Raw genomic sequence first — 22,082 nt, 5'->3', positions numbered from 1 at the left:
TCCCGTCACGTAATCATTTATGTTTTTTTTTTTAATTCTCACTTAAATTATAAACAGACGTTCGAACTGGTGCGACCGGACCACCGTACTCGTGCGGTGCGATCGACTCGCCACACGACCGCACCGCACCTAGGGTTGCCAGTATTTAAGATGCCAGGATTTAAGGGTTAACAGCATCAAAAATACGAGTTTTAGTTATTTTTTACGGGAGATAACTAAAACAGCAATGTTAAATAGAGAAAATTTATTTTTGGCATTTATATTTGCTGTTGGAAGAAACAGCTTTTAATAGCTCTTCATTTTCTAAAGCGAATGTATAAAAATCTTTGCACGATAATTTAAAATTACATTTTATTAATTTGCAGCTTCGCCTTTACAGTTTCAATATTCAATTGGTTTCGGCTATCCGTCCAGGCATTGCCGCACAAAGAAAATATTCTTTGTTTAAAAATTATGATTAAATTTACGATTTTTAAAAAAACATTTAAAATATTGGAATTCTCGCGGCCGACTGAGCTAAATAAATTCGTATAAAAAAATAGATACACTAGTGACTAGATAATTTATTACGTTGCTAATATATGAAGTGATTAAAGGCGCAAATTATCCCTTTTTGAAATTTTCGATATTGTCGATAGCGGCGAAAGTATTGTAATTTTTACTGATTTTCGTCTTTATTTTTTTATATTATATGCAGGCGTTAGTAGAAGCTCTGTTTAGTACCAAAAGAAACCTTGAACTGAGTTCTACATGTGACAAAAATACCACATTCTAGCCACGAAGTTATTACGAGATATAGATTTTCAAAGAATGTCAGGGTTGTCCCTAGTAAACAAAATTATATATATCATCTATCTATTACCAAGTTTTTGTTTATGTTTTAGTCGTTAGTTATAGTCGATATTTCAATATATTATTATATGTAGGTACATAATCTTTATATGTAATAAATTAACTGAACAAAAAAAATATCTTAGATTTATAAGACAATTCAATAATATCAAATTAATACAAATTAATCTCCTTTTTTTGTGAATATTTCGAGCATTGATCATAGTAATCTCATTAAAAGTCAAACCGAATTCCTTGAAAATCTATTTCTCGTAATAAATTCGTGGTTAGAATGTTGTATTTTTTTCACATGTAGACCTCAGTTCAAGGCTTCGTTTGGTACAAGTACAAGTACAAGTTACAACCATTGAAAAGAAGAAAACGAAGAGAAAAGAATGGGCAAAATTATATTTAAAAGACAGGGATTCATTCAGACATATGCAGTCATATCATAAATCTTTGTAGAGTTCTAAAATTTATATTATTAATCTTTTTTCAGTATTAGCCACGTCATCCGACGCCATCGCCATTGATAACGATCGACCGACGTCCGTTTTGTTTGGCGGTAGAACTATGACTAAAGCTGTAATAAGTATATAGTCTATGACTAATGCGCTGTCCGGTGCGATCGCCCGTCCACACGCGCGAATTTGGTACGGTCCGCACCAAGTTCGGATGAAAAAACCATCGAACCAACCGTACCGTCAATAATAATAATTATGTCCGGCGGACCACTGTACACATGATCGAATATGGTCCGGAGCGCACCAAGGTCACGGTGCGGTCCGTACCAAATTCGAACGTCTGTTTATAACTTTACAAACACAGCTTACAAAGCATTTGAAGGTAAACTAAATATCTGATTCTATACTTCTATTCTATTACTTGCTCTGTGGTACCTATCACAAAATCATTGACGTTGACAGATTGGATTTTCAGAGTCAGCGGATCAAGCCAAAGCCATTTTATTTGAAAATTGTCAAATAGGAAAACTGAAAATACTGTGATTTTAATTTAAAATCCTGAGCTATATTCAGTTAATATTTAAAGTCGTGATAATATGAATCCTTGTTCCATAGCAACTCCCCAACAGGATACCGAAGGCGATGGAAGGTGGAATAGCATTGTAAGTTACTATGATAATATTTAAATAATTTTTCTGTATCATGCGACGTGGTTGGATATTAATATATATTTACAGTCATACATTTATGGCCATAAATTGTATAAATTCTTGTTCAAAAAGTAGATTTTAAGTAGTTCACGAATAATTTAATGTACAATACACTACTTTTTTTTAAAATCATTTGAATTTTAGCACAACAGATTTCTTTCCGACGCCAAAGGAAAAGATGCCGATGTAATCTTTATTGGTGACTCGATTCTTCAAGCATTAGAACATACAGAAACATGGAACCAATGGTTTGCTCCATTACACTGCCTTAACTTTAGTATTCATAGGGATCAAACACAAAATGTACTATGGCGTATTAAAAACGGAGAACTTGACCATGTAGACCCAAAAGTAAGTCAAATACTTATTAATTAACTTGTATTTTCATACAACTTTACTTTTTTAAACAATATTTAACTTACAGGTAATTGTGTTACACGTAGGAACTAATAATATAGAACACACAGCTGAACAAATTTGTGAAGGTATCATAGAAATTATACATACTATTCAAGAGAAACATCCTAGTGTATATATTGTCATACCTGTAAGTATATTAATAAGTGTAAAGTGTTATTTTGAAAAAGTGATGAATGCAGTGTACTTATTCTCAAAATAATTTCTATTTCAGAGTCTTCTCCCTAGAGGCAGGCATCCAAATTCTTTAAGGGAGAAACATGTTAAAATAAACCAATTATTAAGAGAAAAAATTACCACCATGAAAAAAGTAGATATGGTATCAATTGATAAGGGTTTTATTCAGAGTGATGGAACAATTAGCCACCATGATATGCATGATTACCTAATACCAACTAATGCAGCCTTTCGGAAGGCCTTCGAACCCGTTCATGATCTCTTACATCAGTTATTATCTGAAGGAGAACCAGAAATTGACTTAACACCTTCAGAATAAACTTTATAATATTCAGGATATATATATTAGCTTTTTTTTGGCAAGCTCATTGTGATTATACAGTAGTACTTATTTATATTTAGCTTTTTTATTATAGGCTTAAGAATTTAATGTCTTGAATAGTTTATATTTCACTGATACATTCCCAATTTTAATGTGTATTGGCTGTGTATATTTAGGCATATCTGATTAAAAAAAACTAAAATAAAGTAAATGTGATTATTAAAGAGGATAATTGTAAAATATTCAACTCATTTCAAATGAAGTATTTTTGTATCTGCAAAAATTATCAATTGGCTAATAAAATGATTAATTATTTCATATGGAATTAATGGCATGTGATACATTTTAATTATGTCCTAATGGATTGTACTGTGTAAAGTTGCATTTATTATAATTATTTAGACAACAATTTGGGTACATGGTAAGCCTGTAAATTTTGTACTGAATGTTTCTACTTTCTAGCATTTATATTTATCACATTATGTTAAGTGTCTTATCAAGTTGCTTTTCATCATTATACTGAATGCAGCTTTCTTTATGAATCTGGCCTCGTATGAAATATTTTTTTTTATAAGAAAAAAAAAAATAAAAATAAATGGATGGTCAATTTTATGAAAATAAGGATATGAGTAAACATGCATAAATGTTATTGTCAACTAAAATATGCATTGGAATCACAATTAGAATTAAATATCAGGGTTTTAGGACACCTATGGAATTCCTCAATTATAAATTGTATCTATTTCTATGGTTTCATATATGTGTTATATTGAATAATATTTTAATCCGTCAGTCCTCGGATCACAGACACAATAGAAAATCTATTGTGTCTCGGCCCGATCGGGCCGCTCGGTGGTCAATGGGTTAAGGACCAATTAACCATTGGTTATTTTTAGGAGAACAAAACATCTCAAAGTTATCAAGAAATACTGCCACAAATAAATAACCTTACTGAAAAATTAACTTATATTAACAGGGTTATGTACTTATTATAAAATTTATTCTTGGTGAAGACATACACTGAATATGTTTGTTAGAGTAGTGTGATTGATTAAATTTTGCATTTGATAAAATTTATGATGTCAAGTGCAAAAAGATAAATAAAATTTGCATTGTATAAATTTACTTTTTCTAAAACTTTTTCGTGAGAATTGCCAAAGAATTAATTTTACCAAAGGTTGAATTTAACACCAGACTTTGAAATATGTATATCACAAAGGGTTGTTATAAGCAAGATCTCATCTACAGCAATGGTTGTGTAAAATATATTCTCATTCAATTTTGTTCCATGCTCAATGCTACAAAAAAACTACTTCCATAAGTGAAAAATGTTTTAAAATCAGTTCATAGAATAGTAAATGAAGGCATTGTGTTGAGGTATGAAGGTATGGCATAAACAGTGATAAAATTTGTTTCCAGTGAAAGTATTACAATTTCATACTACTGTAGAATATTAGCTACTCAAGTTGCCAAACGCTTGAATCTCAAATGTTATTATTTATTTGCATGATTAAGCTTGAAGTAAAAGTGCAATTGTTTCTTACAAATTGTTTTAATTTCCCTTTAGACATAATAACAAAAACAACATTTTTGTGACTAATAACTTAATAAGGTAACATTTTTCTATGTTTGTTTGTGTTCTTTACACTATTATTGGATGGTCATTTGCTGTTTACTAAGATAATTTAATAATCAGATATGAAAGTATACATTAATATTTATTAAGAAGCCTTTTATAATATAAATGAAAAGGTAATGTTGGGTTTCTCTTCTGCAATGATAGATCATAAACATTAAAATTATTTTTCTGGAGCTTCTTTAGATAATTTTCAACTGCAGTAGCTGGTAAAAGTATTTGGTGAACTATTTTGGGCACTTCTATAGCTCTGGCCTGAAAAAAAAATATTATTGGTGATCAATTTCTTACAAGTATTATTTATCAGGTCATATATTTATAACAAAAATGTTATCTATTATCAGGTGTAAGCTGTTACATTGTACAAAGAATTTTATGTGACATACTTTTTGTAAATGACTATTTGCTCTGCTTGCAACTTCAAAAACAACATTCCTCATATCTTCATTATCTATTCCCCTCAATATTGATTCTTGGCTTATTTTATATTTCATTAAAACATCCATTGGTAAAGAGACCACTTTATGATGATTGGATACATGAATAGACCTGTAAAATTTAAATCAATATACACATACACAACAAAAGGATATTTTTTTTATTTAAATATTATTAGTTTCATTAAGATCATAGAATATGCATACACAATACACATATCTAAAAATTTATATTATATTATACATTTTGAACATTTAAATAAAATTAGCAAAGTATTCATAAATTACTATATGTACCATTCAATATGGTACAATTAACATCATTCAGTAATAAAGTTTCATTTAAAAATATACAAACACATTTTTAATTTTGTATTTAAAATATTAGTATGGAATAAGGTACATTACCTTAATATATTAGTTATCCCCTGAGCTTTTCCTAAATGTGACGCAGCATGGTCTGCATGTACATTTGCTATTCCAGCTATACTAAGAAGGAGGTAATAGACTGATGAAACTGAGTTTTCCGAGTGTTTTTCTATATCTTCTACTGTGCGAAAGTATTTCATTTTGAGTATGCTACTCCTGGATGATATTAATCTTTCTAAATACATTTGTGGAAGCTTATAACTTTTACATACCTGAAAATGTAAATTATATTAATTTAGGTATGCTTTAAATCGATGTTTCATTAACATGTCTAGCAAATTGTAAACTACTAATCTTACTTTGAACAATTCTTGAGCTACGGGATTAGCAGGTATACCAGATAGGTCCTCAGCTTTTTTGTAGATAGTACCAAGAGCATCTTGCCAGAATTGTAATCTCATAGATGCTATCTGTGGATCTGATGTTTGATCTTGAATTCGAGCAATTTCTGCATTGAATGCTCTGACTACCAATGCTGGTGATCGAATGGTTTTTGTCATAAGAAGAGTTGCCAAATAGTTTTCGTAATCATGCTGTCTATCTAGAAAAGAATCACAAAGTAGCAGAATCACTAAGGTAAAATTATTTCAATCATCAATGACAAAAATTCCCAAAATACGAACCTTACAATATTGGCACAGTAATTTAAACCATTCTCTTTATGAGCATTATGAGAGGCAGTTCTTTTTATAATAGAAGCCTGTATTATGGATCGTTCAACGCTAGGATAGATTTTTAACATGGTTGTTTTTTGTAGGTTACAATAACTAATTCAATTAAACAACTGTTCTTGGTACTATGAGTGGGTAATATTCCCACTTAGCCTTAAACTTCTATTTTATATTATATTCATATTAATGTTTCGTTTATTTTATTATTATTTTTTAACCCAACAAAAATTTGCAATAACATAAATTGTCAATTTCAGAAGCGCCAGCTGTCAACTGTCACTTGTCAATTGTCAATTGTCATTTGTCATTCGATAATGATAAAGTTGTAAACAAACCGCGACGACTTATGCTAGGCGTCCACTAGGCGGATCGGGCCGGGCCGCATCGCAACGCAAAAATACGCCGGCCTATGTTTTGTATGAAACATCGTCCATTAGCGACGGATCGGGTCGGGGCGGGCCGCAACGCATTGGCGGATATCGCTTCGCAGGCGGATTTCTGCCGGCGGTGCGCTGCGGCCCGGCCCGCCCCTACCCGTCTAGTGGACGCAGGCAGGCGGATGTGAGCGGCGAGCGTCTGTTAGATAAAATCCGCTTAGGCGGTCCGCCGCGCCCCGTACAGGTGGACGCAGGAGCAAACAGCGCGTCCATTAGAGACGGCCCGTTGCGATGCGGCCCGGCCCGATCCGCCTGTAATGGACGCCTAGCATTAAAGGTGTGCGCCACGTGTGCGCAGTAGGTATTAAACATCCAGATCAAAGAGTATAATTTATAATAGTACTAGCTATCCGCCCGCGGCTTCACCCGCATTTTCAAAGAAAAACCCGTTCCCGTAGGATTTCCGGGATAAAAGCTATCATATGTCCTTTCTCGGGTATCAAAATATCTCTATACCAAATTTCATGCAAATTGGTTCAGTAGTTAAGGCGTGATTGAGTAACAGACAGACAGACAGAGTTACTTTCGCATTTATAATATTAGTATGAGTAACAGACAGACAGACAGAGTTACTTTCGCATTTATAATATTAGTATGGATGTAGGGCAATCCAGATTCCAGTTCGCCAGATTCGCGTCGGACGTCGAAACGCTCAAGGACAGAGTACAGACCAAGGACTCGTCCGTGACTAACGTCTTATAGTTTGCACATCTCAATATATTTACAAATATTAGCTAGATAGTTTGTTCGATAGTTTGTTTGCACCTTTATACTCAAAGACGTTTACTATTAACAGCCTTAATTATAGCGACTTTTGTCTCTTCAATTATTTTATCTCTTACATCACGTCTGGGCTAGTATGTTTTTACTGTTCTGTGGCTAGTATGAAAGTGCACGCACGTAGCGACGCAACTCCTTCTAAATCTATGAACATTGTTTGAAATTTTCCTTGGGTCAGCCGGTCAGCCCACAGCAGTGGTCAGCCTATGGTCAGTCCTTATGTATGAAAATTATAACTTACGGTGTTTACACTTCTACTAGGTAACATACATTTATACTATGTTTTAGTTTATTTTTGCATACATTACCCAGCAAGCACAAAACACCATTATAACAAACTTATGATAGCACGAGTTCATGTACAAAGCATTATAACCAAATCGTATATCGGCCGTATTTCTTTTATACGACTCTTATAAGTAAAATTTGGGCCCCCCCTTTAGACAGCGTTGAGCTATATAAAGGCAATTTAATAGCATTATAATTATCGTATTAAATCATTAATTAAGTCAGTTATGAGCACATGAATAAACAAATGACATTTTTTGCGACTTCATTACAGTCATTATATAGCTTTTAAAATTACAATCTTTTATTAAAATTTCATAACAATGCTAACGGTTGTAATTCCTTTGTAAAAAAGAAAATCTTATTGATTTTAAAAATATATTGATCTGTTTTTGATCGTGCAACGTTATGTGGACTTGAAATATTTAAATGTGAAAATTAATATTGAATGATGGGTAAGTACCGCCTGTATTTCTGAATGTTTTGAGTGAAATTAGCTGCGCGCATCAGTTTGTCGGGTGAAATATACATGTTATTGAGAAAGAATACACGCGCCCTCGCTAATATACTTTATTAGTATATTTTTTTTTTATAAAACATAACCTATTTTTAACAAATATCACAAAATTTAGATTATAGTAGGTAATAGTTTTAACAATTAAAGTACCTTATAAAGATATTGGTACAAAATACAAATGATTTCATTCCCTTTCTAGTCAGATCTTAGTAACTTGTATTATTTTTGTAAGATAGGAAAAGGAAAGCAAATGGCGACAAATGAAATTAAAGCTTTAGGCATTTCACGATAGCATAATAGTGCTGTTAATTTTAATATGGTTTGTCACAAAAATTAGAGCTCGTATATAGTGTAATACAAGACACTTATTATGTTCAGCCATATAACAGCACTTCGGAAATATGTTATGATGCTTAAACTCATTATACGTATTAGTGACTGATTTTTATCGAGCTTATCAGGGAACCGTAATTAGTTAGGTACTTGGTATAAAATAAATAAGCCAAGATTTTTAATTAAGCCATTTAAAAAACAAACTTGCTTGTTCTTTTCAGAACCAACATGCCCTGCAAAGTAAAGCGTTTCCCAACATAATATGAAGATGCCGATGAAGAATCTTTTTTTGTTTACTACAATTATTAATAAAATCAGTATACTCCTTTTTAAGTTTTCATTTGAATCCGCCTGTTTTGTAGTTTTATTGAAAGCCTTTTTATCCATTAACCAAATTCAAATTACGATGTTATTATTACTCATAGTTCTAACAATACTTTTATTTCGATCAATATATAGCTATATACTGTAGAGATGAATAGATTTGAAAGAAAACGGAGCAAAAGCAATAATTGTTATAAATTCAATGTTAATATAGGATTAGTATTAAATTAACACAATAATGGACTATTATAAAGCTTTTATTCTTTAAAAAACCAACATACGTTCAAAGGCACTATAAAATAATTTATTTATGCTTATTTAGAGCGTAACGTTATTAAAATTACCAATATAAGATAATAGTATTACTATAAGTTTGAAAGCTGTTTTAGAAGCTGGAATTTAGAATTATCCTACGTTTATTTAAGATTTTTGACATTGTAACAATTTTTTGGTAACCATAATATAACAGTTAGCATTATTTGATGAAGCAAATGCCTTTATAAAGTACTTATATTTGGATAGTGACGATTTAAATAATTAATATAACTTCAAGTCATAATTCTGTATATATTTTTGGTTAATATACAATTTATGTGCTTGCTGGGTAGTAGCGTATCATTCATATAATATGTATGTAATGTGTACAGTATATTTACTCGCTCGGTTTTCAAGCAATTTTTCCCCTATTTTGTTAAGCCACGGTCACCTAATTTAAAAAGAGACAAGTTGGAATCAAGAACGCTCTCACTCGGACCATTTTTTTGGCCGTGGTGCACACGTACGTGGTGTGTCTAGTAGTAGTATAACATTTTTGAGTTATACTATACTACTACTAGACTAGAAAAAGGCCGTGATAAGTTTTGCCCTGTGGTTTTGCCAATAAATTTTAAATGTCAATGCTTCTGTAGTTCATTATTTAAATTATGAACTTTTTTATTAAGTTGATAGGGAACAAAATTAAATACATATCACATAATATGAGACCTATTAGGTATTCAATTAAAAAGCGTGTGTATTTTTTTTTTATTTTCACGTAATGCTATTCCTTTTTCAAATAATGATTGTGGTGAACACCATGTGGTGAAATAAATGATTTGAAAAATTAAAGGTAAAATAAGAATAAAAAAAAATAACAATAAAGATAAAGTTTATTTCCTAAATTACCTTTCAATTATGTCTAAGTAATTAACAGAAACAAGGATTCATCTTATGGATGAACTGATATGTCACTTTCACTCAAAACTTCAATAGTATTTGTTACGGTCACATCGTCGTTCTCAATTTCTTTCCTCTTCTCTCCATAATCCACATGCTCTTTGCAGAATAAAGTTATCCTTTGGCAAGCTTCTCGTAAATATTCTTCAGGTACTGTTAGTACAATTCTCATATAATTAGGGTATTCAAAACACTGAAAATAATAATATATTAAGTATCAATAAATGTATTTAGGAGTGAGGTAGAGTCGGTAATAATTTTGGAGGATTGGAAACTGAAAGCATTTAATGGAAAAACATTCGTCGATGATATTATAATGACATTCTGTAAACACACACACACAACCCAGATCTTATAACCTGTGAGTCAGAACAAGTGGATAGCTCGATAAGAGAGGATGCTTGTATTATTTCAATGGGATCAAAATTTTTGATGACGATGATAGTAGTACCTTAAAGAAAAGTAGGATATTTCCCAATATACATATTAACAGCCTACTAAATTCCGCTTAATTTTGATACGAAGAAATGTGATTAATGTTGATGACATCTCATATCCTGGGTTACATATGGGATGAACTTTAGTAGTTAAGAGCTGGGTACTTAGTACTTACCTTTCCTGGTAAACAAAAGACAGATTGTTCCTTAACAAGACGCTCTACAAATTGAATTTCATTTTTGATAGTAGGGAAAAGTGACATTTTAATACCAATCATCATGTACATGGCACCTTGAGGCATAATTGGTCGCAAACCAGGAGCTCTGCGTAATACTTCATATGCCGACTTTGCTTGATTCTGGAAGAAATTTAGAATATTATGTTTAACATAATTTTATATTTTCTTAAAAGCAATTAAAATTACAGTCAGCAGTTACTTTGTCACACTAATTATCTTAGTCCTTAGACATTAATAAGTTCCGTAACGTAAATTATAATAAGGCAAACAAAAAATTGAATGAAAATAGTGAAAATACTAATATAGGCAGTTATTTACTATTAAAATATTAATAGTCGAATATTTTACCTCAATAAATAAGATAACGTCATCAAAGAAACTCTGTGGTGTGTATTTAAGAATAGACGGAAGTGCTAACTGTACTAGGACACTTGGTCCCAGGATTCTTGTTGCTAAATTATTTAGTCCATTGCGAATTTCTTTCCCGAATATATTGTGACGATCATGGATTATTACCCATCCCATTCTCCACCCAGGAACTAAGAATCTTTTAGTAAGCCCACTACAAGTGAGTATTGGTACGTCTTTGGATAACGATGATATGGCATGGAACTTGTGACCCGAAAAAGCAAAATGTTCATAAATTTCATCAGCTATAATCGGCACGTGGTTTCTTGAGGCGACATCTAAGATTTCGCTCAAATGATCCTTGTCGTAAACAGAGCCACAAGGATTGGATGGATTTATTACAACAATTGCAGCTGTATCTTCATCAATTTGACTTTCTAAGTCATCTATATCTACTTTCCATTGTTCGTCTGGCTGAAATGAAATGAATAGTAAGAGCGAAATATTTTAATCATAAACAATATTTATAAGGATATCTCAAAGAATAAGACGTAAATAGTGGGTATGCAAATCGAGAACCACAATAAACTGGAAACTTGTTATGCTTCTAGAAACTTGTTGTTAAGTTATAAAATACAAGCGATACGTTGGAAAATTTATTTTTTATACAGTTTTTGATTAGTATGTGTGCCATTTTTTAAATCTTGTTTCGTTGTCGGTAGACATCTAATTGTAATATGGCATTATTAATTATTCAAGGCTAATATTTTTTGTCTATTTATTTGTCTAAAAAGCCCATTTATTTGTCTAAAAAGTTTAGTATTTGTTTCTAACATTTAGGTACTCTCTTGCCTAAAAAGAGTTAGAATATCTAAATGAATGATTTTAGTTTAATCAGAATAAACCCAAACTTTAAATATTTGTATTATAGTTAGGTACCTAAAAATATTCAATATAGGTAGGTAAGTTCTGTTATTACAGGTCACATTACAGGTAGTACCTATAGGTACTCGTATATTTACATTACGTGGATAAGAAAATGAATTAATGAACTCGATAAAAATTCCATTAGTATAGTTTTTACATTAACATCCGCATTGATACCGAAAATTAGGGTTTGGGGGTATAGATCATATTATGCTCCGAAAACCGGGCATTTTTACTTTATTTATGTAAATTACTAAAAGAATATCATTTAAAAGTCGAAGTAAAAAAATTGACTTACCAATAAACTATAATATTTTACGGTTATCCCCAGTCCTTCAGCTAGGGTCTGATAGATCATGAAACCAGGTCGTGGTACAAGTATGTTCTGTCCGGAATCCGCCAAAGCGGTGATAGCAAGCTCAATCGCGTGCGAAGCTCCACTAGATAGAATAACATCGTTAGCGGTCACATTCCCTTGATGAGCACTGTATTCAGCGACTGCTTCTCTTGCCTCTAAATGACCCTTAGCAGGAGCATAGCCTCGGCTTTTCGCCGATTCAACACTTGCTTTAATAGCTTCCAATACTTGTTCAGGAGGATTTAGGTTTCCAAAAGTTGTTGGATCACCTGTTGTTATTACAGTGAAATATTTGATTTTAGTTTGATGTTATTTTTTATAAATTGTTATTAAAAAAAATAACAATAAAATACCTAATAAATATAAATAATTTTTACGATTAATGAATTATCTACAGCCTTTGTAGTTTTTAATGTGGTTTTATTAAAAAAAAAAACATTATCAACTCATTTCAAAGCACTTTTTTGTTATAATATAATTGATAGTCTCTAAAAATAATTATAAGCACTTTGAACAATTTGCGTCATAAATTCGTATTGCGTATATCATACCAATCGAAAGGGCGATAAATTCCTTTTGGGGGTTCGGTTCAACTTGTAGGTTTTCAACGACGTTCCGTATGGTGTTAGTGGTATTACGAGCTAATGTGGAAGCGCGCACGTCCCACTCCTGCCTTCCTCGAGTCCTTCGCGACATGGGCACCAAACTTGAGGTGAATTAAAAACTGCGGCAACACTTGAATTAAGAATAGAGCTCGCCTTTCGATACACCTTACTTTTGTATGAAAACGTTTGACGATCACCAGTTCCCGAGTCGTGGAACTGGTTTGATTATGTATATGAGATGACGACAGAGCGAGTTATTTAAAATATTCCACCCTTGGTCACAAGATACATAAGTAATTTAATCTTCGTTTATAGTAAAAATCTAACCATCGAAAGTTCTGGTAAAAGAAAGTTTTTCTGGCATAATCAACAGGGAATCAGGATGAACGAATATACATACAGAAGAATATTTTTCATATTGTATTATGTTGGTACAAAGTACATATAACATATACATTCACTCATCACTGTACTGTACATTCATACTATTTCATTTAGTGCGGCTAAATTTTAGTAGCGGTAATTAATTTCACATCTCTACTTTGACGGAAAACATTTTGATCCTAAATTAAATAGCATTTTAATATTAAACTAAAGCTCCCAACAAAATGTTAGGTCTTCTCCTACTAAGTGGATTCCCTAGTAACTAGTTACATTATAAACACGGATATTGGGATGGATCTTTATTACTCCTATCACGCAAATATTCGAACACGATCCCATAGTGTTATGACATAGATATACGACGCGGACGGGCCAATAGTAATTATAATGTAAGTAAACAAAATAGGTACATATATTGAGAGGATGCAGGCGGTATTCTAAATATTTATTTCGTTGAAGGCGATATATTTGGCTAGATGCATACAGGGCAATCGTTCATTTACCTACAGCGAGTACTAAGCTTACTATATAGTATATACCTACCTACAATAATAAAATAATCGTAATTATACTTTTGTTTTGCTCCTTTGAGTGACGCATTGGATATTGCACGAAGGATTTTGCATAAATGTCGAATGAATGAATGTTTACAAACAAACTTATTTGCGTGTTTACGGCGTGTTCAATCGTGCTTTAACCTAGTGTGCCTTAACTTAGTATGTATAACAAAATAGCCGTTATTTAATTTGAAAAAGTACCGTATGGGAAAGTCCCTAACTTTTTTTTAAGCTATAGCTTCTATCGCGGGCCTTGAGCGCGCGGGGACCGAATCCAGAAATTCCGTAACGAAAAAACCTCACGCTCCCCACTCCAACGGGCCCGGAGGTGTGGCTTGAAGGCACAGCATGCAATAGCTTTACCGCGGCAATCCCCGAGTGCCACACATCTTATTTGTATTTATTTTAGGTACTTATTGAAATAATACCTACGTTAATTAGAAATTATGCTTCGAATATTCTATATTCGAATCTTCTTAAAACTTTAAGATACACAATTATTATAACCGTCTCCGAATCGAAACCGAACAGCGATACTGATAGGTGTGATCACCTTTGTAATGGTATTTATACATGCTCAATGATAAATTATGATTAAAGTTGTATTACTTTTATCTACTTCATATATTTATGAAAACGTTTTGTAAATTGGATCGGCTCACAATTAAAAAAAATCAAATAAGTAGGTCCTATTTAGGTAATTTATAATAGTTACAGACTAATAAAAATAAACAGGAAAATTTAATTATTTTGTTTTTCAGACGACAATGTACGTTTACCTACTTTTTTTCTGAATGCCCGAATATCTTGGAAGAAATTCTACAGAAATTAGGTACTTATGTGCCAAAAGAACGAAGGCGCGCTCTCTAAATTAGACTATACATAGGCATAGAATATTTAGGTAAGTATAATATACCTACACTATAACTACTACGAAAATTGATAACCAGGTAATAGAAAATGTTAATGAGTTTATTAATCTAGGGCAATGAGTATTTCTTACATTAAACATGCAGAAGGATATGAAATTTATGATGAAAAGTGGAATAATGAAAATTAAGAAAATGGCTGAAGTAAAATTATGAAAGCAGTCAAGAAGAGGAAGCAATGAAAATGAATAAGAGACTACGAGGAAAGTTTTAGAGGAGGCATTTTTAAGTAAAGCTGCGCTGCTATGACGTATCTCAAACTATTAGCAGCTGTGACTCCTTTACACATATATGCTCGTGTTTCCCTGCTAGCACTCACTGGAAAACTGACTGCCCCATACACGCTCAGGTTTGCCTGCACAGTAAAACTGCACAGGTAAACCCACTATATATTATATACCCACATGCACTGCATTACAATTCGGGCATTTATAAAGCTATCTACACAAATGCAATATTAATTTTGAAATGAACATGTTAAAGAAAAAAAAAGTTAATTGATTTTTTTCTTATTGTTTATAAAAAGATAGGTAACTTACTTTTTGGTAATTGTCGTTTATATTCAAATTTTAATCGTTAATTAAGATAAGTCTGGTATAGTTATTAAGACTTTAATTTCTTTACAATTAATCCATACAATTAATAAAAAAAACCTCTTTATTTTAATAAGTATTTGATTATTAATGAATTAAGGTGTTCCAATTAATGTACATTAATTACATACATATAATATGTATTTTTTGGAAACCTACAATCAGTACGACACAAAAGGTTTTATAATAATATCTATTGTTTGGTGCAATGACCACCGAACAGCCTAGTCAGCAATACTAGGTATCGCGGGCGGCGTTTAACATAAATTAATGCAGTCCACGATATAACATATTACCGTCGCGACGCGTAACATTAACATTAAACATTTAATATAACAGAACATAAAAATTTAACAGAATAATTAACATATAATATAACAATTATTAACAATAGCATTAACAAGTATAACAGTGTTTTGTAACAAACAAGTAGAACAGTGATTTTAGTAATAAATTAATTAGTGTCAATTTTAGTTTAATTTTATAACAAATCCCTCCAACACTAGCCACGCAGCCCACCACTGGGTCTATCGCCCTACATTTTGGTCCTTCGAGCCGGATTTGAACCAGCGACCTATGGATCTTTTTAAATTTTTAACCGACTTCAAAAAAAGGAGGTGGTTATCAATTCAGCCGGTGTATTTTTTTTAATGTACATGTACACCGATTAGTCCGAGGTTTCTGAACCGATTTAAGTAATTCTTTTTTTGTTTGATGAGGAATCGAATTGGTCCCATAAAAATTTTATTCGGATAGGCCCGCTTGTTTTTATTTTATAATGTAGCAAGTAACTTTGATTCACTTCCCGGTAACCGATTGAGCTGAAATCAAGTTTGGGCTCGTTTGATTCGTGTTGAAAAATACACTAAAAAGTATTAAATAAAAATAACTACAAGCACTAAGCACTTAGTATTAAGCCTGAGCACCGACATCAAACCTTTTAATAAATAGAACATCTTATTAATATTAAGTATATAGTAATTAATAATAATAATTATTTTTTTTTTTTTTACTTTTCCGATTTTGAAGTCGGTTGTTTTTAACGTAGTTATTTTTATTATTTATATATCATGAATTAAATTGTTTATAAATAATTAGTTGGGTAATTTAAATTTTATAAAGGATATAAAAAATCGATCGTAGGTAGGATTAGGATCTGAACCTGCGTCTTTCTTTGATTTCAATTGTATAAATAAATATTCATACAGTTAGTAATAATTATAAATAAATAAGTAATAAAATCGTTTGTTGCTTCATAAATTTCATTTCATTGAATTACACAGTAGGATTTTAAGAGTTTCATTGGATTATCATTACAGTTCGTTATAGGTAAGAAAGTGAAAGGGTGCGTCTCAGCTGTGGTCTCAGCTTTTGCTGTTCATTACAGCGCTGTTTTTAAGACACCCCTGTTATTATATTTATAGATAGGATTAACAATATAGTAGGATACAATATCATATTATTATAATTACATAATCTAAACAGAAATGCTCTTCTACGAAGAACAATAGATAGAAATAAAGGTAAGTAAATACAATGAAAAAATAAAATCTATCGACCCTGGTGTTTTTTCATGTATGTATTTATGTATATAAGCGTGTCTGTGTATGTATATACACAATATTAATATGCATAATGTATCTTTAAACTAGAAAATATGATAGGGCCGGTTTCAATTAATGTGCAAAAATATAATATTATTTAGTCTGTGCCCTAACTTGTATTTTTGTGACACTGACATCACAATATATTTATACTGTGCTGACAATTGACATCCTAAGCAGATGACACTTGTCAATATTACTTGCTCTGTGACACTTGTGACTTGACGTTTCGAACAAAATATAATTTTGTGTATTTGCTGTATTTAAATTAAATTCTTCCTGTAATCTAACGTAAAGAAGCTATTTCCTACTAAAAATCATTAATACAAAAATGTCGTTAACGAAATCAAACAAAAAGTTTAAATGGGCCTTAGATTTTAACCAAAAGTAAGTACTTATCAATTAAAGGAAATTCGCATAACTAACATTTCACTATATGTAATTATGAATTATGACAATGAATCAATTTTTTTATAGGCCTCGATCCCAGACAACAGAATTACCGTTTCCCCCAGGATATAGTCAATCGACAAGCGCAAACTATGCAGAATCGTCAAAAGATTCAGATTCAAACCTTCTCCTTATAAAGAAGCTTTGGGATGTCGCTTTGGGGCCTCTCAAACAAGTGCCTATGAACTTATTTATTATGTATATGGCTGGAAATTCAATTTCGATTTTCCCAATCATGATGGTGGGTATGCTTATTGTTCGTCCCATCAAGGCACTGTTCTCGACTCAAAGTACATTCAAAATGGTAGAAGGCACTCAAGCGGCTGGACAAAAATTGGTGTACATCTTTGGAAACATTGTTAATATATTTTTAGCTCTTTATAAGTTCCAAAGTATGGGATTACTTCCTACACATTCTAGTGACTGGTTGGCATTTGAAGAACCATTAACGAGAGTAGAACACATAGGAGGTGGTTTATCAATGTTATAAATGAAATGCATTGTAAATTGCTTTGTATTTATTGGAAAATAAAATCGTACTACATAGTTCCGTTATTTACAATGATAATTGAGGCCTAAGGTAATCCCTTCAACATTATTCTTCTTTTTTGCCACTTACGTCAGCCATTTTCTCTTTGATAAATGCCTGAACTTTTTCAAATAGAACCTGTGGAGACTCTACCTTGTCTATCTAAAATGCAAAACAATAATTCAAATTAAACAAACAATAAAGCATAAATGACTATGAATATTGTGCCTGGTTCATGTACATGAAAATGTAAAAACCAAAAAAAAAAAATTAAAAACAAACCATTTCTTTTTATCCAGAACTCTTTCACATTCCTCTGCTGTTTTCTTACAAAATATGGCAAGAATAGCCTGCATATAATAGAAATAATACATTAAGAATAAAAACTGAGGTGATTAACAAAAGAGGCCATACCTTCTCTGATAGAGAATTGAACCAGGAACAATATTCACTAATCATACATGATAGAAATATAAAATTAAATCTGGTGCTATATCCTTTATCTGCAATAAGTGCTAGATTATTAAAATTATTGCGCTAGAACATGGCCTCCTTTGCCTTTAAAACTAAATACTATTTTCATTTTGAGAAAAAATATTCTCAGTATAAATCTGATACTATAGGATAATTATTAAACCCTAATACTATTCTGTACTATGTAATATGTATGATATTGTTTTGTGTATCTATGTTAGTAGCTTAGTTATAATCCTTAGATTATTTACCTGGTATGTTTGTGCTATATATACACCTGTATAAACCCCAGATCCAAATATAATCTGAAAAAGGTATAGGTTTTTTTTTATCCTCAATATGCAAAAATTCTATTAAATATTTAAAATACACACAATATGGTTGAAATTATATTTTCATGAATTTCTAAATTCTTTTACTCACACTTGTTTTAAAAAGTGATGTACAAACACCCATTATTAAGATTTCATGTAGATGTTTATTTTATTCTCAACTTTATTTACATTTTTAATTTTTTTACATAACTAACAATTTTGAATATTTTTGATTGATGTATTTCTCAGTGACACCTTTGCTTTGACACATAAAACTAGTTCTATATTTGAATAATAATAATAATTTGCCATACCAGAAAATACAGTATTAAAAAATGTGTAGTATAGTCTACAAAATATATATTTTTTATATATTTTTGTACCTTGTTTAGTAGAAATAAGTAGTCTCAACCTACATATACTTTTAGATACTAATCAGGGGCGTAGCTACCGCCGTATCTGCCGTATCAATTATACGGGGCCCCCGCGCCAAGGGGGCCCCCAACGTGCGCTTTTGTGAGAAATCTTTACCCTTCCTAAGCCCCTAAACAAATTTTATACGGGGCCCCGCCAAGGCACGCTACGCTTCTGATACTAATTTATTATTTTTTCCCTATGCCTACTCTTTATTATTTGGTACTTTGTCCATGCTTTCAGTCCCAAGCATTTGAGGGTCACCCTACAATCTACATCACATGGCATCACAGAAAATAACAATAGTTTTGGTGATTTAAAATATAGTATAAGGCCTTCTCTAAGGTTAGATTCATATACTTATATCAAAATATATGTACAAAAGTATAAAGGTGGCTGAATGTGATCACACTTGTATTTTTGGAATGGTTTAGATATAATGCATGTTTAATTATTTGTGTTGATAATAAATGTACATAGGTAGTTGTTACTTGTTAGTAAGACTCTCAACAACCAAAACTCAAAACCATACAATGAACTTTTTTCCTACAATAATTACAAGCTTCATTTAGCAAAAACAATTCCTATAAGGAAATCCACAGTGTTGGGCAATATTTAACTACATGTTTTATCAAAATAAAAACAGAGAGTAAATTTTGTAAAACAAAAACATTTTCAACAAAAATAAAGTTTATTTTTTAATTATAAAGGTTTAGAAGAAGTGATTTAAGTATCACTACATAGTATAAAACAAAGTCGCTTTCTCTGTCCTTATGTCCGTTTGTATGCTTAAATCTTTAAAACTATGGAATGGATTTTATGCGGTTTTTTTTAATAGATAAAGTGATTCAAGAGGAAGGTTTTAGATAAAGCGGGCGAAGCCGCGGGCGGTAAGCTAGTTTATTATATACTATGTAATAAACATTATGATTTTGTTTTTTCTTCTTTTTAGACATGGATTTAAAGAGATGATGAAAGATTAAATAATTTCACAGATATTAAGTAAACAAAGAAACTCACAGTGATCACAAACAAACAAATCATTAATTTAAAAAAATGTTATTTAAAATGTGGGTAAGAGATATCAAATAAATCAGTCTTTACATCTTACCAGTCCTTTAAACATTTTTTTAATTTTACTCCTTAAACCGTGCGGCTAAATTATAACTTATTACTTAAATCTATAACACGCCTAGATCACCAGCTGCGTTTAATTTGTTTTTGTTACGTATAAATAGATATTTTTAAGCCAAGTTACTATACTCTTTGTTTTAAGCTATTTGATTATGAAGTCATGAATAAACTTAATTCATATTGACATTGACATCTGACAATTGACATATATCTACTATTTCATCTGTCACAGTGACTTGTACAGAGTACCAATATTTATGTACAATGTGTACACTGTACATGTGTACACGCGTGTACACCTTAGATCATTAATGATCTAAGGTGTACACGGTACAATATAAATATTTAGTAATCTCACATGTTATCTGTGGTTCCAAAAGCATGTTAGAATATAATATCAGCATGTTATTTATGATCAGATCAGGATTAGCCATATTTTAATCAAAAAAAGGTAAAGACATACAATAATACTATATAGGTATAATATTTTGTCTCATCTTTTCTCTATAAATATTTTTATCTACATATAATAATAATATTATAAAGCTGAAGTTTGTTTGTTTGAACGCGCTAATCTCAGGAACTACTGTTCCGATTTGAAAAATTCTTTCGGTGTTAGAACTTAGATAGCCCATTCATCGAGGAAGGCTATAATATAATCACGCTAAGACCAACAGGAGCGGAGCCACGCGGGTGAAACCGTGGAACGCAAATAGTATTATACATATAAATGGTGCAATTATTAGGACACTTTCATTTTGGACGTAAACTCGCAATGCCACTAAATAATTGCAGTTTGGTTTTTTAAATCGGAAGGTCTGTTATTAAAATCGTTTGCTTGATTCATAATGTCTTGATCTTTTTTACAAATTGTCACAAAGGTCTACGCCACGTCTACGGGCCAAAAATTTCAGACGTACTTACTTCCCGGGGAATACCTTGTCTGTGTAGGCCTAAGGTAGTTAAATAATTGTAAATAAAATATATTTTCGTATAAAATTGTTTTATTTATTTCTTAATAACAAAACACAAAAAAATGATGCTTTAACATTTAAAACACTCGTCTCTGAGTGTGGCAGTATAACTACTTACAATATTATTAAGAAGAATTCGACATTTTTTTTATTTCTAAAATTATAAAATAATTATAAATAATATTGAATAATAATCGTTGATGCATTCAAATTAAAACATTCTCATTAGACATGAACGACAAATATAATATCCATAATATTCAGTCATTTCAACACACATGCGCTTTTATATAAAATGAAATATGTATCTATAATTTAAGAATCTATTACAGTTTACTAAATTATGTTTGGCCGGCAAAATCTCAAATTGGATGCGTGTACTTAATTCTGTTTATTGAAAAAGAGAGTATTGTATTATATGTTAGGTACATAATATTATGTAACACAAAATTCAAATTTAATACCGCATACTAACATTATTATATTAACTTACCTAACTACTCAAATTATAGGTACATAACTAAATAATATTGAATGTTTTTATTAGGCTTTTAAAATATAATATACGTACCTATTGTACATAATCTTGTAACATCAATGTGATTACAGTGTTTCCAAAAAAATAACCTTCTTAGAAACAAGTGTAAATTATTATGAATTATCTATATTTTTAGGAACATCCACAATTTAATGATAAATCATGTTCAGGTTTTCTACTTATTTCATTCGTTTACGACTTATACAACCTAATATTTATAATCAGTAATGTGGACCCTATCTTTAACCATACTTAATAAAAACCTTATTCAAATAGTAAATAATTC

The 22,082-nt window shown here is 31.3% G+C and overlaps 5 protein-coding genes across 8 annotated transcripts; 2 read left to right on the top strand and 3 right to left on the bottom strand.

The window, feature by feature from the left end:
* Positions 1-1,758: 1,758 nt before the first annotated feature.
* On the top strand, positions 1,759-4,034 carry Paf-AHalpha (Platelet-activating factor acetylhydrolase alpha). The gene is made up of 4 exons (XM_089703740.1): positions 1,759-1,957; positions 2,150-2,356; positions 2,430-2,552; positions 2,637-4,034. The coding sequence occupies exons 1-4, from the start codon at positions 1,892-1,894 to the stop codon at positions 2,916-2,918; spliced, it is 678 nt and encodes a 225-aa protein (XP_089559866.1). The 5' UTR covers positions 1,759-1,891; the 3' UTR covers positions 2,919-4,034.
* A 454-nt stretch (positions 4,035-4,488) lies between these two features.
* sicily (NADH dehydrogenase (ubiquinone) complex I, assembly factor 6 homolog sicily) lies at positions 4,489-6,375 on the bottom strand. Of its 2 annotated transcripts, none has more exons than XM_089703718.1 (5): positions 6,047-6,375; positions 5,723-5,960; positions 5,403-5,635; positions 4,944-5,106; positions 4,489-4,812 (listed from the first exon to the last, which is right to left on the bottom strand). In XM_089703718.1, the coding sequence occupies exons 1-5, from the start codon at positions 6,163-6,165 to the stop codon at positions 4,633-4,635; spliced, it is 933 nt and encodes a 310-aa protein (XP_089559844.1). In that variant the 5' UTR covers positions 6,166-6,375; the 3' UTR covers positions 4,489-4,632. The 2 variants fall into 2 exon arrangements, with proteins under 2 accessions (XP_089559844.1, XP_089559854.1); XM_089703728.1 differs by having other exon boundaries at positions 5,723-5,964; positions 6,047-6,173.
* Positions 6,376-9,903: 3,528 nt separating this feature from the next.
* Tat (Tyrosine aminotransferase) lies at positions 9,904-13,111 on the bottom strand. Its single transcript, XM_089703707.1, has 5 exons — positions 12,849-13,111; positions 12,238-12,566; positions 11,013-11,486; positions 10,602-10,784; positions 9,904-10,181 (listed from the first exon to the last, which is right to left on the bottom strand). Exons 1-5 carry the CDS (start codon positions 12,991-12,993, stop codon positions 9,981-9,983), a joined length of 1,332 nt encoding a protein of 443 aa, XP_089559833.1. The 5' UTR covers positions 12,994-13,111; the 3' UTR covers positions 9,904-9,980.
* A 4,072-nt stretch (positions 13,112-17,183) lies between these two features.
* On the top strand, positions 17,184-17,965 carry EMC4 (ER membrane protein complex subunit 4). The gene is made up of 2 exons (XM_089703687.1): positions 17,184-17,356; positions 17,447-17,965. Exons 1-2 carry the CDS (start codon positions 17,301-17,303, stop codon positions 17,907-17,909), a joined length of 519 nt encoding a protein of 172 aa, XP_089559813.1. The 5' UTR covers positions 17,184-17,300; the 3' UTR covers positions 17,910-17,965.
* Positions 17,920-20,424, bottom strand: LOC149490387 (uncharacterized). Of its 3 annotated transcripts, none has more exons than XR_016316648.1 (4): positions 20,262-20,424; positions 18,674-18,727; positions 18,231-18,298; positions 17,920-18,110 (listed from the first exon to the last, which is right to left on the bottom strand). XR_016316648.1 is itself a non-coding variant. In XM_089703700.1 (4 exons), the coding sequence occupies exons 2-4, from the start codon at positions 18,876-18,878 to the stop codon at positions 18,015-18,017; spliced, it is 183 nt and encodes a 60-aa protein (XP_089559826.1). In that variant the 5' UTR covers positions 18,879-19,157; positions 19,321-19,724; the 3' UTR covers positions 17,920-18,014. The 3 variants fall into 3 exon arrangements, 2 of the variants coding, with proteins under 2 accessions (XP_089559826.1, XP_089559829.1); XM_089703700.1 differs by lacking the exons at positions 18,231-18,298; positions 20,262-20,424 and adding exons at positions 18,846-19,157; positions 19,321-19,724; XM_089703703.1 differs by lacking the exon at positions 18,231-18,298 and having other exon boundaries at positions 20,262-20,421.
* Positions 20,425-22,082: the final 1,658 nt, after the last annotated feature.

The sequence above is a fragment of the Colias philodice genome, chromosome 2 (genome assembly GCF_061535455.1).
Source record: "Colias philodice isolate Cphi_HAF_F1 chromosome 2, ilColPhil1 Martin Lab GWU primary, whole genome shotgun sequence".
Taxonomy (NCBI): Eukaryota; Metazoa; Arthropoda; class Insecta; order Lepidoptera; family Pieridae; genus Colias; species Colias philodice.
This window is presented reverse-complemented; position numbering and strand designations above follow the sequence as displayed.

Excerpts from the sequence above, each read along its gene's own strand:
- Paf-AHalpha (XM_089703740.1), top strand. The coding sequence starts at position 1,892 with ATGAATCCTTGTTCCATAGCAACTCCCCAACAGGATACCGAAGGCGAT. Across the intron at positions 1,958-2,149 it reads ATGGAAGGTGGAATAGCATT|CACAACAGATTTCTTTCCGA; the intron begins GTAAGTTACTAT and ends TTTGAATTTTAG. Across the intron at positions 2,357-2,429 it reads TTGACCATGTAGACCCAAAA|GTAATTGTGTTACACGTAGG; the intron begins GTAAGTCAAATA and ends TTTAACTTACAG.
- LOC149490387 (XM_089703700.1), bottom strand. The coding sequence starts at position 18,878 with ATGGGTGTTTGTACATCACTTTTTAAAACAAGT. Across the intron at positions 18,728-18,845 it reads CATCACTTTTTAAAACAAGT|ATTATATTTGGATCTGGGGT; the intron begins GTGAGTAAAAGA and ends TACCTTTTTCAG. Across the intron at positions 18,111-18,673 it reads ATATAGCACAAACATACCAG|ATAGACAAGGTAGAGTCTCC; the intron begins GTAAATAATCTA and ends TTTGCATTTTAG.
- EMC4 (XM_089703687.1), top strand. The coding sequence starts at position 17,301 with ATGTCGTTAACGAAATCAAACAAAAAGTTTAAATGGGCCTTAGATTTT. Across the intron at positions 17,357-17,446 it reads GCCTTAGATTTTAACCAAAA|GCCTCGATCCCAGACAACAG; the intron begins GTAAGTACTTAT and ends ATTTTTTTATAG.
- sicily (XM_089703718.1), bottom strand. The coding sequence starts at position 6,165 with ATGTTAAAAATCTATCCTAGCGTTGAACGATCCATAATACAGGCTTCT. Across the intron at positions 5,636-5,722 it reads TAGCTCAAGAATTGTTCAAA|GTATGTAAAAGTTATAAGCT; the intron begins GTAAGATTAGTA and ends TTACATTTTCAG. Across the intron at positions 5,107-5,402 it reads GGGATAACTAATATATTAAG|GTCTATTCATGTATCCAATC; the intron begins GTAATGTACCTT and ends TAAATTTTACAG.
- Tat (XM_089703707.1), bottom strand. The coding sequence starts at position 12,993 with ATGTCGCGAAGGACTCGAGGAAGGCAGGAGTGGGACGTGCGCGCTTCC. Across the intron at positions 12,567-12,848 it reads ATTTATCGCCCTTTCGATTG|GTGATCCAACAACTTTTGGA; the intron begins GTATGATATACG and ends TAATAACAACAG. Across the intron at positions 10,182-10,601 it reads TCTTTTGTTTACCAGGAAAG|TGTTTTGAATACCCTAATTA; the intron begins GTAAGTACTAAG and ends TATTATTTTCAG.